The sequence below is a fragment of the Procambarus clarkii genome, chromosome 37 (assembly GCF_040958095.1).
Source record: "Procambarus clarkii isolate CNS0578487 chromosome 37, FALCON_Pclarkii_2.0, whole genome shotgun sequence".
NCBI lineage: Eukaryota > Metazoa > Arthropoda > Malacostraca > Decapoda > Cambaridae > Procambarus > Procambarus clarkii.
This window is the reverse complement of record NC_091186.1, coordinates 5,810,996-5,826,998: the sequence shown is the minus strand read 5'-3', so window position 1 is coordinate 5,826,998 and position 16,003 is coordinate 5,810,996. Positions and strand designations below refer to the sequence as shown.

The window sequence follows — 16,003 nt, the reverse complement described above, 5'->3', positions numbered from 1 at the left end:
AATTTATATATATATATATATATATATATATATATATATATATATATATATATATATATATATATATATATATATGTGTGTGTATATCACGAAAATAAACACGTGATTAAGAATGTGACAATATATATATATATATATATATATGTCGTACCTAGTAGCCAGAACTCACTTCTCAGCCTACTATTCATGGCCCGATTTGCCTAATAAGCCAAGTTTTCCTGAATTAATATATTTACTATAATTTTTTTCTTATGAAATGATAAAGCAACCCTTTTCTCTATGTATGAGGTCAATTTTTTTTTATTGGAGTTAAAATTAACGTAGATATATGACCGAACCTAATCAACCCTACCTAACCTAACCTAACCTATATTTATAGGTAAGGTTAGGTTAGGTAGCCAAAAAAAGCTAGGTTAGGTTAGGTTAGGTAGGTTAGGTAGACGAAAAAACATTAATTCATGAAAACTTTGCTTATTAGGCAAATCGGGCCTTGAATAGTAGGCTGAGAAGTGCGTTCTGGCTATTAGGTACGACATATATATATATATATATATATATATATAAATATATATATATATATATATATATATATATATATATATATTTATATATGTTTTCTTGACTATATATAAACAGACTCAAGAGTACAGATTTTAACTTGTTTGGTGTTCAGACACCTGACGCTTGAGCCACACTTGGGCGGAACGGAAGGGGAGCTGGGGTTAGCCCGCTGGGTAGCGCAGACGTGGCAGCGCCAGGGACTCGACCAGGTCCATCTGGTGCCCTACCAGACTCTCCTCTCCTACCCGGACCCTCTCACACCCAACTTGGTGAGTGTACTCTCTTCATTTTTTATAGTTGTTTTCTGTATATGTCAAGTAGTGCAAGGTTTTGAGGACCTTGTTTGCTTACCTACTCGGTTGAGGCTTTAAAGTGTTGGAGTTAGCAACCAGAGCTGCACTGCTAGGTACAGTTAGCTAGGACCGTTTTGCCTAACAAGTAGAGTGAATTTGTATCTCTTTAAGAATATATATAGAAAGGATTCTGCCACTATGTATATTGGCTTACAATGTCGAATACATTCATTACAAACTTAACTATGCTTGGCTTTACCAACAATAAGCAAATTTAAAAAGTTATTGGGATATTTCGATTAGGTTGCTAAACTAGTTGTAATAATGAAATGTCTCATTCATTGAAAATATCTGTTAATTTACAACTGAAAATTAGAAAAACTAATTCTGTAACGAATTTCAGCTTATGGAAAGTGTTGGTAGTATCCTAGGGCCCAGGACCCGGATTCACGAAGCAGTTACACCAGTACTTTCCCCTCCCTGTCCGGCTCGTTGTTGCCATCAGGGGGCTTGGTGGGCGCCTGCTGGAGTGTGATGCTCCTTTGGACAGTCCTCTGTCCTTTTGTAGCCTTGTGCTCCTGCTGCTGTCCTCTCAAATTGTGCTGGACAACTTTAACTTTTCCTTCTGTTTCGTATTTCTCCCCCCTCCCCTCTTCTCATTTCTCACTGTCATTCCCCGCCAACCTTTTGCCTGTTTTGATTCTTCTTTCAGCCCTCTTTTATTTTGACATCCGAGTGTTTGGGGAGGCATACTCTTGCACCCGTAGATCTGTAGAAACCCAACGTCTCGCACGAGGGGACCGTTTTATTGTCAATAATCCTCCATTCGTCACTGAACCCGATTAAATTTATTTTTTTTAAATTTTGCCTTGAGGGACGAGTTTATTGGACAGCGCCACTCAACTTATGAGTGGACATACCGCCATAGCAGCATGTACAACACTCCCCAATAGGAAGAAAACCCGCTGGGATGTTCATCCTGTCACTTGCACCCAGACACAGCTGGGACTTGCTTAACTGTCTCAAGTGAACAGCTCCTCAAACAAGAAGATTAACATCTGTCAACCCTTAAAAGCTTACGTTATTTTGCGGGTACAAAATGCGGGAATCTTTTAAGAACAGTATCAATATTTGACAAATAGTGTTTTTCTAACTGACGTTCAGACAACACACAGCCTCCTTCTTTAACTCCCTAAACATGCTAAACATAATCTCACTCCACAAATTCTCTTGTGTCAACTACATTTACAAAACCCTGTTCTTAAATGCAAATCCTTGTCTGAAACTCTTCTTGGACAGATGTAATAGGACCCATTATCACCACACCAGAAATAAATATCTCTTTGATATCCCCAGAGTTAAACTTAATCTGTGTAAACACTCTATGCAAATAAAGGGACCCAGTTTATGGAACTCACTCCCTACTGAATTGAAAAGCTGTCCAACTTTTACATCATTCAAAATCAATACTAAAAAGTACCTAATTTCATCTTCATAGTTTTTCACTTTTTGCCTTAAAATTGCACTGTATCAATTGCTACCCAATCTCCCAACCTTTATGTTCCCAATTTGAACATCTTTACCATTGTGATCATTGCTGTTTTCTTATATGTGCTGCCATTCTATTGTATGGTGTTTATAAATCTTGTTTATCTGTATCTTTTGCTACCCAGTCTCCCAATCTTTATGTACCCAATCTGAACATCTTTACCATTGTGATCATTGCTGTCCTATATGTGCTGTCAATCTGCTGTATGGTGTCTATTAACCTTGTTTAAATTACTAATCAAGCTGTCAATGTAATCAATCAGAGCTTTAATATAACAATGTGCTTTAATATACCTACTTATCTCTCTCATCTTATTTTTCTCTTGTAATGTATCTTTATCATTTATAAATTCTGATTGAAATTACCTACTTAAAATTATCTGCTAGATTAAGGACCTGCCCGAAACGCTGCGCGTACTAGTGGCTTTACAAGAATGTAAATACTGTACTATCCAATGTATTCTCACAAACCCAATGTACCTTCTTGTATATATATAAATAAATAAATAAATAAATAAATAAATAAATAAATAAATAAATAAACTCAAAAAATGTTGGGTTTATTATTCTACACATATTTCTAATGTCTCTCAGGTGTTCACATTCACGTAAATATTGGCCAAGGTGGTGTCCATCACTCTCACCACAGATTCTGCAATTTCACTGATCAATTGTTGTTTCCATTCCATATCTCCATGGATATTTGTATCCAAGACGGATTCTTGCTATTACTGATTCTCTCCCACGTCCTCCTCCTCTTCGTCCATAATGATGGGGATTGCCAGCTGCAACCATGTTGTACCATCGTACAGATTCACTGGTTTGTGCTTCTATCCTCCTTTCCTCAGTTATCTTATCACGGTGATGTTGCCTGACAATACCTCTAATTTGTAGTAGTCTTGGGTATGAAGTATTCAATATGGTCTCCTTCAGCGCCTTCAGCAGCCAGCACATTTGCTCGTTCATTCCCGCATATTCCAACATGGGAGGGGATCCACAGAAACTTGATGACTCTTCCGTAATTGGTAAGTACTCTCACAGCTCTTTTAATTTCAGCGACTATTGCAAGATTTTCTGCCCGATTTTTACTTAAGCTTTGCAGTGCTGGTTTTGAATCGGTGCAAATCACTGCACCATTAATGTTCCGTTCAAGAAACCTTAACGCCATAACAATGGCAGTGAGCTCTGCTTGTGTTGAAGAGGCATAGTACTTAATATGCGCTTTTTCTTCATTTCTGCATTGGAAAGCAATATCCTTAATAACCGTGTATGCTGCACCAGCCCTGCCATTGACAGGATTAGATGATCCATCAGTGTAGATTTCATCTGGTTCATCACCGGCTTCTTTATAAATTTCCTCGAGATACTTGTGCTTCATTTCTTGTGGTATCATGTTGGATTTTTTCGTTGCCAATTCATTGATGATAATCTTGCATGAGTCATCCTCCCAGAGAAGTAACCTTTCTACGGGGATGAGCTCATTGGCTTGCTCAAGCAGGTGAAGTTCTTCGAGGTAGCAGACTGATCTGTGATGCCATTTTTTGCTTCTCCCGTTTCCCCCTGAAAGTAGCACAGAACTCAGTTTTTTCTTAGCATTATCATTGTAATAGGGATCTCTGGCTATCCTAATTGCAAGCTTAGCATTCAGCTCCTTAATTCTGCTTTTAACACTGGGGTGGGACAACTCCTCTCGTAGATTGGACGTTTTGGCAGTTCTTGGAACTCCAAGAATGATTGTCATGGCTTCATTCTGAATGCTTTCGAGCCTTTTCATATCGCTTTGGGAGTAGGTGCATAAGACTGGTTTGGCATAGTCTGTTACGGAGCGCACATAGGCTGTGTATATCATTTTTAGCACAGCAATAGAGGCTCCCTGTTCATTCCAGGTCATGGCTTTCAGTGCCCTGAGTCGACGTTTGCATGTTCCTATGAGTTGGTTGAGCTCCTCTTTCTTTCCCTTGTTAGAGCCGACAATGATGCCAAGGTACCGATAGTGGTCAACCCATTCAAGTGTTACACCATTAATTTGTAGTTCTTCATTTTCTCCCTGCTTGTGATGAGAGTATGCTTTTGTCTTGTTTATGGAGAGAGTGAAACCGAGTTCAATACATTTCCTTCCGAGGAGTTCAATGGACTGTTTAATTTTTCCCAAGGTGGGAGCTTGTATTAGAGCATCATCTGCATATCCAACTTGTTGTGTTCCTTCCGGAAAATCAAAGTTTGCAATGGCGTTCATATATACATTGAATAGTGTGGGGCTTAAGACTCCTCTTTGGGGGGGAACCGAGTTCTACATTCATTGTTCTTGAGATTGCTCCATTGAAGCAGACCTTGGCTTTCCTCCCTGTGAGGTAGTCTTCAATCCATTTCATGAGTCTCCCCTTGACACCCATGCATGCAAGCTCCGATCTCAACGGATTGACGGTTCTTAAGGTGGCATTTGAGGGGCGTATACTCATGTCGCACCCCTGGGGGTCCCCTGGCAAGATCGGCAACATGTCTCTTGTTGGGTGTCCTGCCTCTAATTATGGCTCCGTGGTGGGTATGGGGGCACATTCGTGAATAAAAGTCTTTCCTGTTTTTTTTTGTCAGATAATGTTCCTCTTGTACTTCTCAGGCTCCTGGGGTGGGCGACCAAACCCCCGAGTTGGACTGTGTTGGAAAACGAGGCTCTGTATCCTCCGATGCATTGGTCCCCGACCTTGCTTCTCCTTGGACCCTCCTGACTACTCTCCTCAGCTCCCCTCCCTCCTCTGAGGAAGGGTCGAGTTCCCAGCCCCCCCCCCTGGTGGTGACCACCTCGTCCTTTGGCACAGCTCCTTCTCTCATTATAACTACTGCGCCTTTTACCCCGTCTCACTCTGGGGGTTCTCAATGCCGTCCCCACCAAGGGCGCACTCGCACGATCCCTTTCCATTCTAATACGTACAACGCCTTGTTTGGTCCCGCTACATGGGCTAAATACTTTGATCTCCACCGTCTGGATTCTACTCCTCCTGATGATTTCTCCCTCCATAAACACCTTGTTGATTCGGTAGATAACTCTGTTACTTTTAACTCCACCAGTTACGGTACGCATGTCATCGCTGGTCCTTCTCAGGATGCAGCTACTCGCTAAGCCACTTTGTCCTGCATTGGGCAGATCCCTGTTCGGGTCTCCAAAAATGCTCGGTTAAATGCCAGTGTTGGCACTGTTCTCCTCCCACACCATGTTGCAACTGGTGTTAGGGACCTCAAAGACTGCCATAAGGATATTAAACATATCCTCGAAGCCCAAGGTCAAACACCTGAGGCCGCCTTCTCGAACCGTTTGTCCTCACTTCTTCTCTATCTCTTCTGAATTCTGGTGAGCCCACTCATGTGGACTCTCGGACTCTCACCCTTTCCTGCCATTATCTTTCTCTCTTCTCGTTGTCCCTTTACTTAGATTTCACGTGGTGAGTTCTTGATAACCTCCATAACAGTGATCATTTCCCCATCCTCGTTTCCTTTTTCTCTTTCCACCCTCTTCTCTCCTTCCCTAGGTGGCAGTTGGCCAAGACTGACTGGAACCTTTTCACCCTCCGTGCTACTCTCACTGACCTCTCCTCTCTTCCTCATGCCCCTCCTCCTTTTTCATGACACCATCTTCGACGCTGCCCTCCACTCTATTCCGCGCTCTACCTCCCGAGACACGCGGAAGTGCGTTCCCTAGTGAGAATGCGGACTGTGAATGAGCTGTCCTCTGCAGGCGTGCAGCCTGGAAGAAACACCGACACCGGCAAACAACTGATTCTTTGGTTTTGTTTCAGAAGGCTAGTGCAGTGGCCTGTTGGACCAACTGTACAGCTAAATGTGAGAGTTGGAAATCTTATGTTTCCACTATTTCGTCCGATACTCCTCTGCCGCAAATCTGGAAGACGATCCGCAGGATTGCGGGCAAGTTTGGTCCCGATGTCTCGTCGGGTCTCCACCTCCGTAGTAATCTTGTGGCGGACCCAGTGCAGGTCGCGACCAAACTGGGTTCCCGCTTTTCTACTGTTAGCTCTAGTTTTCATCTTTCTCAATCCTTCCTTCTTTCTTCGTAAGCCTGTTCTTGAGTCCCATCCCTTAGATTTCCACACTCATCTCCATCTTCCCTATAAAGATCCTTTCTCTCTTTCTGAAATTCAGTCTGCCCTTACCCTCAGGGGATCTATGGCAGTGGGCTCGGATGACATTCATTTTGAGATGTTTCACCATCTCCCTCCGTGCACGTCTCAGTCTTTACTGAGACGTTCCCTTTACTGAGAGCGTCCGTTCCCTGTGGCGCCCACAGGGCGCCACAGGGAACGACGCTGGGAGGAGGCTCTGCCGGCCATGTGCCATTATCTTGTGATATCCTGACCCCACCGGGCCAAGGCTCAACAGTGTGCAGTGTGAACATCCTGGGAAGGTGTGAGAGTGGCGGGAAGTGTCTAGGGTGAACGCAACCAAAAACAATCAAACAAGTGGATGTGTGGAATCGTTTGAACTGCAGTGAGGGCCAACAAGGGCGCCCTGAGGGGCTCCCTCGGTTATGGTGGTGGGGGTGGGGGGATGGGGTGTTGTTGTGCGGTCTGTCGAGGGGGGGGGGGGTGACCCATGTGTAATTGTTTATGAAAATATCCCTCAAAAATTGATACCTCGGCTCCCGGGAAACAGGTATCGTGTTTTAAGTCCATCGAGTCTACAGTGAACCAGATTATATTGTGCAGTGATATATCACGAAATTATACAAACGTGTTAGTGTCACCCCTCTGACCCCCCCCCCCCCCCTCCCCATACCCGCTAGTGTGTACCGTCACCCAACCCAAGAGTCACCTCCTCCACCCTGCCCCACCCCAACCGTGACTGCTACCTCCCTGTGTCCACCCCCTCACGCTGCTTCCTCCCAGCGCCCGCCAAGTGCCCGCCCAGCGCCCGCCCAGCGCCCACCCAGCCCCCGCCCAGCGCCCGCCCAGCGCCCACCCAGCGCCCGCCCAGCGCCCGCCCAGCGCCCGCCAACCGCCTGCCCAGCGTCCGCCGATGTCGCAGGTTACGACTGACAGCCAGGCTTCTCTCAGCCAAGAGGAGCCATCAATCGACGACAGGTATGGAACATGCCAAGTGTGTGACAAGGTGTGGAGACTCAAGCGTAACGGAGATGTGAGCAAGCATGCTCACAACGGAACCGATTGTCCGGGTATGTGGCGCCCTCTCAAAGAGGGTATCAATCAAGGCCCCACTCCAGCAGTCAGGGAAAACACCTCCAACAGCATCATTTCGACTGAGAATCTACTAGAAGCCATCAAAGCACCATCGGTTGGAACCTTGCAGCACATCCCTAAAGCTGCCCGGCCCCAGGCAGCAGCCAAACTATCCAGCCTCTTGAAAAAGGTCAATGACTCCCCAGGAACCATCCAAGCATGGCGCAACCTTCTCCTGTTTGGAAACATATGCCTAGCTGTCCCTGCAAGGAGAGACAAATCACTAGCTTCGTCGGTCATTATGGCTATAAATAGTTTTCCTAGAGAGGACAACCAGGCACCCCTCCCCACCCGTGCCAAAAACACCCACCGCAGGAAAGGTATCAACAGCAGAACCGAGGCATCCAAATTCAGAGCAACAGTCAGCAAGAAAATAGAAGAAGGTAACACAATAGGGGCGATCAGAGTCATCACCAGTAAAAACACAGTTGCCACCAGGGATGCCGATACAGCACAAGCCCTGAGGGAAAAACACCCACCCAGAGCTCCTCGTGACGACAGTGTTCCCCTAGTCGGTGTCACCAGAACAGAACCCCTGTGTGTGCTCGAATCCATGGTGCATAAAGCAGCTTTATCCTTCCCACCAGGATCAGCAGGTGGGTTCACAGAACTAAGACCCAACCACATCAAACAAATGCTCAACCCTGCACTGGGAGACATTGCACAGGGCCTCCTGGTGGAACTAACTAGATTCGCCAACACATGTCTAGCTGGCAACATCCCAGAGACCATACGGCCTCTCTTTTTTGGCGCTACCCTCTGTGCCCTGAGGAAAAAAGATGGAGGAATCAGACCGATAGCTGTGGGCAATTCACTCCGGCGTCTCGTCGCTAAGGCTGCTGCTAGAGCAGTTAGTCAGGCAGCAGCCGACATGCTGAAGCCAAAACAGCTTGGGTTTGGCATTCCCCAAGGGTGTGAGGCAGCGGCTCATGCAGCTAGAGCCTACATTGCCAACATTACGGATGAAAAAGCCCTGATAAAGCTGGACTTCAAAAATGCTTTCAATCAGGTTATAAGGGATGCAGTACTCAGTGCAGTTCATCGCCTTTTTCCTTCCCTCTACCCGTTTGTAAACTCATGCTACAGCAAGAATCTAACTGCTTTTTGGGGACCATGAAATTGAATCACAAGAAGGTGTCCAACAGGGTGACCCCCCTTGCTCCTTTTCTTTTCTGCCTAGTTATCAAGGAAGTCACCGATAACCTGTCCAGTGAGCTCAACATTTGGTTTTAGGACGATGGTACTCTAGCCGGCTCCCCAGCCTCACTCTTGGACGACATAAGAATAATTCAGGAGAAAGGAGCAAGCCTAGGCCTCACCCTGAACCCTTCCAAGTGCGAAATAACCTCCACCAACCAGCACATAATAGAGCAAATAAAAGTTGTTTTGCCTGACATTCATACAACCAACCCTGAGGACAGCACACTCCTAGGTGCTCCTCTTGGAAGGAATGCCATCGACGGGGTCCTTGGTAAGAAGATCACTGACCTGAAGAGGATGAAAGAGAGGATTAAAGACATCGATGCTCATGATGCACTTTACCTCATCACCAGATGCTTGTCCCTCCCCAGGCTGACCTACTTTCTAAGATGTTCGCCATCTTTCAACAATATTAAATTAGAAGAGTACGACAGCTTGCTGAAATCAACACTAGAAAAAGTCCTCAATCTTTCCCTCAGCGACTCACAGTGGAAACAGGCCTCCCTTCCTGTCAGACTCGGGGACCCTCGGCGTGTGCACAGCAACACAAATTGCTGTACCAGCGTTCCTGTCCTCTTCAGTGGGGTCTGACAACTTGGTGAAGGAAATCCTACCTGAGCACCTAGTTCAACAGGCAGGGGTACATGATCCCAGCTTCACAGACTGCACAACCAAATGGGTCTCTCTCGCAGGACCAGCATCCCAACCACCGCCTTCTGAAGCCCATAAGCAATCCAGCTGGGATCGCCCCATTGCCGACCAAGAAGCTGCGACTTTGCTAGAAGCTGCGACAACACCAAATGACACTGCCCAACTTAGAGCTGTAGCAGCTCCCCATGCAGGTGATTTCCTATTAGCAACCCCAATGTCAGCAACCGGCACCCGTCTCACACCGCAGGCCCTCCGAATTGCCGTGGCTCTCCGCCTCGCTGCCCCAATCCACACCGAATACAGGTGTATTTGCGGCGAGGCAGAGGCCGACAGATACGGACGGCATGGCCTTCTCTGCCAAAGGACAGGAGGATGGCATGCAAGACACGGCGAGGTCAATGACATTATTAAGAGAAGCCTTACCACAGCCGGTTGTCCAGCAGAGAGAGAGCCCCGTTACCTAATGTCCCGCAACTCTGATGAGCATGTTGGTCGCCCAGACGGAATCACGGTGAGCCCCTGGAAGAATGGTAGACAGTTGGTGTGGGACTACACTTACGTTTCAACTTTAGCCAATACCTATGTTGACTTCAGTGCTACACAAGCAGGAGGAGCGGCCAATCACCGGGAAGCGGCCAAGTCCCGTAAATACAGAGACCTTGAGCACCACTACAATTTTGTCCCCATTGCCTCAGAGACACTTGGTGCCTGGGGTAAAAGTGCTGCTAGCTTTTTGAAGGAGTTGGGGTCTAAGCTAATCGAAACAACTAGAGACCCAAGAGCTGCCAGTTTTCTTTTTCAGCGCCTTAGTGTGGCAATCCAGAGAGGAAATGCTCACTGGATCCATTGTTCCTGCCCGCCATCTGAGGAGCTGGAGGAGCTGTTCAACTTGTGACAAGCAGCCTTGTACCCTGCATGTAATCAATATTGTAACTTTTTGTGTGTAATGACATTTTCAAATAAAGTTAGATAAATATACACACTTAACAAAAGAATAGGGGTGGTAGGAGAAGAAAATATCAGAGTTCAGTGAGGATCCACAAGGTCTTTTCTGAGTACTGTTTATTTTCTTCTCCGAGGCTATGGGTCCCTACACTTGCACCAGAGGTGGTACCCCTCCTATATATGTATATATATATATATATATATATATATATATATATATATATATATATATATATATATATATATATATATATATATATATATATATATATATATATATGTATGTGTGTGTATATCACGAAAATAAACACGTGATTAAAAATGTGACAATGTCAGACCACGGAGGAAAAATGAAACAGGAATTTCCTTAAGTACTTTCGTATATTAATACATCTTCAGAAGGAGTGATTATGTATTAATATACGAAAGTACATATATATATATATATATATATATATATATATATATATATATATATATATATATAAATATATATATATATATATATATATATATATATATATATATATATATATATATATATATATATATATATATATATATAATTATATATTTTGGTAGCAGTCTTTTTTGTAAACATGTGTTGTTAAATTTAAATCATCGATAGATACAGCGATAGCAGGCGGCTTGACATCTGTGAGGCACTACACATCAAAAAGTCAACAGCAAATTAATGCACAACTATATTCTACCCACTTCAAGACTCTAAAATATAAAAAAAAATAAAGAAATAAAAATGAATTTTGGAGAATTGATTTTTCAATTACCATCGACAGTAAAAAGAAATATAAGAAATATTGAGAAAATTCATGTTAGAATTATTAATCCTACTTTTTCGGTTACATTTAACAACACACACACACACACATATATATTATATATATATATATATATATATATATATATATATATATATATATATATATATATATATATATATATATATATATATATATATATATGTCGTACCTAGTAGCCAGAATGCACTTTTCGGCCTACTATGCAAAGCCCGATTTGCCTAATAAACCAAGTTTTCCAAAATTAATATATTTTCTCTAATATTTTTCTTCTTAAGTGATAAAGCTACCCATTTCATTATGTATGAGGTCAATTTTTTTTATTGGAGTTAAAATTAACGTAGATATATGACCGAACCTAACCAACCCTACCTAACCTAACCTAACCTATCTTTATAGGTTAGGTTAGGTTAGGTAGCCGAAAAAGTTAGGTTAGGTTAGGTTAGGTAGGTTAGGTAGTCGAAAAAATATTAATTCATGAAAACTTGGCTTATTAGGCAAATTGGGCCTTGCATAGTAGGCTGAGAAGTGCGTTCTGGCTACTAGGTACGACATATATATATATATATATATATATATATATATATATATATATATATATATATATATATATATATATATATATATATATATATATATATATATATATATATATATATATATATATGTCGTACCTAGTAGCCAGAACGCACTTCTCGGCCTACTAAGCAAGGCCCGATTTGCCTAATAAGCCAAGTTTTCATGAATTAATTGTTTTTCGACTACCTAACCTACCTTACCTAACCTAACCTAACTTTTTCGGCTACCTAACCTAGCCTAACCTATAAAGATACATTAGGTTTGGTTAGGTAGGGTTGGTTAGGTTCGGTCATATGTCTACGTTAATTTTACCTCCAATAAAAAAAAATTGACCTCATACATAATGAAATGGGTAGCTTTATCATTTCATTAGAAAAAAAATAAGAGAAAATATATTAATTCAGGAAAACTTGGCTTATTAGGCAAATCGGGCCTTGCATAGTAGGCTGAGATGGGCGTTCTGGCTACTAGGTACGACATATATATATATATATATATATATATATATATATATATATATATATATATATATATATATATATATACATATATATATATATATATTATATGTCGTACCTAGTAGCCAGATCACACTTCTCAGCCTACTATGCAAGGCCCGATTTACCTAATAAGCCAAGTTTTCATGAATTAATTATTTTTTGACTACCTAACCTACCTAACCTAACCTAACCTAACTTTTTCGGCTACCTAACCTAACCTAACCTATAAAGATAGGTTAGGTTAGGTTAGGTAGGGTTGGTTAGGTTCGGTCATATATCTACGTTAATTTTAACTCCAATAAAAAAAATTGACCTATACATAATGAAATGGGTAGCTTTATCATTTCATAAGAAAAAAAATTAGAGAAAATATACTAATTCAGGAAAACTTGGCTTATTAGGCAAATCGGGCCTAGCATAGTAGGCCGAGTACGACGTTCTGGCTACTAGGTACAACATATATATATATATATATATATATATATATATATATATATATATATATATATATATATATATATATATATATATATATATATATATATATATATATATATATATATATATATATATATATATATATATATATATATAAATACATATATATATATATATATATATATATATATATATATATATATATATATATATATATATATATATATATATATATATATATATATTTTGACGGTAAAGCGTTGGTGTTCGGCTGTTTCAAAAGCTAGGGGCAGGGCCTCGTCACATCACAAAAAAAAGAGAAAAGTTTGTCCTTTCGTCTGTGGTAAGGTAATGGGAAGACACACAAAACACAAGTATATAAACAATTAAATTTTAATTACTCTAGAAAACAAGACATGAATAAAGGCAATCTCATAAAATTCAACACTGGTCAACAAACAAAACATGAATAATCACTGGCAAATGAAAAGTTACGCTAAGACAAGTAAGTTACAGTGATAGCAAAATAAAATATGTGCAGTGCTGGAATACTGGCTTCAAGCTGCCACCTCCCTTAGTACACGAAAGCCAAGGCTTAGTCTACTAGCGAGAGATGTTAACTCCAAGGAGCACAAAGATATTCTGACGAGTCTGGCGTGCTGCTGCCCAGACGACGACTCGTGGTGGTGGCAGAGTGCAGGTGCGACGAGACACCAACCAATCAGCAACAGGCAGGCAGAGGATGAGCAGTTTGCTGGTTATGGCGGGCTGTAGCCAGGTGTAGGGGTGTGCATGGTATGATTTGCTTCCTGGGCAAAACGTTTGGCGATACTGGTGGACGTATCTTCTATATAGTATCTTGTATGTTACGACGTAATGATGTAGGGAAGAGCAGGCTCAATCTCTCTTTCAAGAGATTATCGTCACAACTCTCCCTCGAAGCCTGCGGTTCTGGAAGAAGTTACGTCTTCATGTGGTGGAGTGATAGTTGGAGTTGCTTCTATTTCATAGACTCTGGAGAGGGCGTCGGCTATGATGTTGTCAGAACCCTTGATATAGCGGATCTCCAGGTGGAAATCTTGCAGATATAAAGCCCATCGTAGAAGACGCTGGTTATGGAATTGGGCTTGATGTAAGAAGCGGAGAGGATTGTGATCTGAGATGATGGTGGTAGACCTGGCACCTTGTAGGTATGGAGCAAAGTGCTGGAGATTCAGGACGATGGAGAGTAGCTCCTTTTCAATAGTGCTGTAGTTCCTCTGGTGGGGTTTCAACTTGTAGCTGTAGTAGCTGACAGGTAGAACCTCCTCGCCTCGTTGCTGCATCAGGACACCACCGATGCCGGTACCACTGGCGTCGACATGAAGGACGAAAGGCTTTGTGATATCTGGCGAGGCGAGAATGGGATTAGAACAGAGGGGGAATTTGAGTTGTTCGAAAGCAACGGTTTGCTGCATGGTCCAATTATACCGTTGCTTGGGACTGGTTAAAATGATTAATGGTGTGGCTACTGTACTAAAGTTTCTCACAAACCTACGGTAGTAGGAGGCAAGACCAAGGAAGCGCAGGAGCTGCTTCCTCGTGGTAGGCTGTGGATAATGCTGGATGGCTTGAGTGTGTGTGTCTAACGGAGCTTGGCTGCCACTCCCAATTACATGACCCAGATAACGCACTTTACCTTTGGCGAAAGTGGACTTGCCCAGGTTGATGGTGAGGCCGGCTGTCAGGAGCTTGGCGAACAATCGTTGCAGCTGGAGCAGATGTTTGCTCCAGGTGTTGGAAGCTACGACGATATCATCCAAATAGGCGTAGGTGTTATCCAAGTCCTGGATGACGCGGTTGACAGCTCTCTGAAAGGTGGCCGGGGCATTACATAGTCCGAAAGGAAGGCGTTCATATCTGAAAAGTCCAAAGGGAGTGATAAAGGCAGATATTTCTTTGGCTCGCTCTGTTAGACACACTTGGTAATATCCCTTAAGCAAGTCCACTTGGGACAAGTACTGGGCATTACAAATGGCGTCAAGAATGTCATCTATCCTTGGCAAGGGGTATGCATCCTTGACAGTCACATTATTTAATTTACGGTAATCCGTACACAGTCTCACCTTACCTTCGGGTTTTGGCACCAAGATACAGGGTGAGGCCCAGGGGGACTCACAAGGTGTAGCCAGTCCATGATCCAAGAGGTACTGCACCTCAGCACGCATGACTTCCTTCTTGCTAGGGCTGATTCGGTAGAAGGGTTGACGAATCGGCCGGGTGTCGGGGAGCAGTTGGATGTCGTGCTGGGTAACATTACACTCTTGGGGGTCATCTCGGAACAACTCCTGATGTTCTTTGAAGATCTTGACGAGAGGTGCACTATGATTGTCCTGAAAATAATTGGGAAGATCAGTTAGGATTTCCGAATTAGAAAGCGCTGACTCCTTGTCAGTGCTTTCGGGAGAAGAAGCAGGGAAGGTCTCACTGTGGATGTATGGCTCTTTAAAGGAAGAGTAATAAATCATGACAGTGGGAGGAGTACCGTTATGTAGCTTCAGGAGGTTGACGTGGCACAACTGGGTCTTCCGCCGCCTATCTGGAGTCTCTAGAATCAACCCGTTCTCGCAAATTCGTAAAGTCAATATTGACTTATTAACTACGTGCATAGGTGATATACTAAACATAATAGATACCCTTAAAAAGATTCATAGAAAACACCGACCTTACCTAACCTTGTTAGTATCTTAAGATAAGCATCTTATTGCTTCGTAATTACAATTATTACTTAACCTATACCTATTATAGGTTAGGTAATAATTGTAATTACGAAGCTATAAGATGCTTATCTTAAGATACTAACAAGGTTAGGTAAGGTCGGTGTTTTCTATGAATCTTTTTAAGGGTATCTATTATGTTAAGTATGTCACCTATGCACATATTAAATAAGTCAATATTGACTTATTAAATTTGCGAGAACGGGTTGCTAGAATGTAGTTGTGGTTGTTTCTGCACTCCTTGATGCGGTAGGGTCCTGAAAACCTGTTTTGTAAAGGAGAACCTGGGATAGGAAAATAAGCAAGTACGAAGTCTCCCGGTTTAAATTTCCTTACTTTGCTGGTCTGGTCGTAATGAGTCTTCATCCTCTCCTGTGCTTTCAATAGATTATCTTGGGCAAAACTGCGGACCCTCTCTAGAATGTGTTGTAGGTTTTGAAGAAACTGGGGCACATTCTGATGCTCACT

General features: G+C 42.6%; 1 protein-coding gene across 1 annotated transcript in view; it reads left to right on the top strand.

The window, feature by feature from the left end:
• The window catches only part of LOC123748480 (putative N-acetylated-alpha-linked acidic dipeptidase), a 169,399-nt gene that overhangs the window by 41,013 nt on the left and 112,383 nt on the right, over positions 1-16,003 (top strand). The window contains exon 3 of the mRNA XM_069337032.1: positions 674-830. Coding sequence (XP_069193133.1) covers positions 674-830 — 157 coding nt within the window. The remainder of the gene's footprint in view (positions 1-673; positions 831-16,003) is intronic.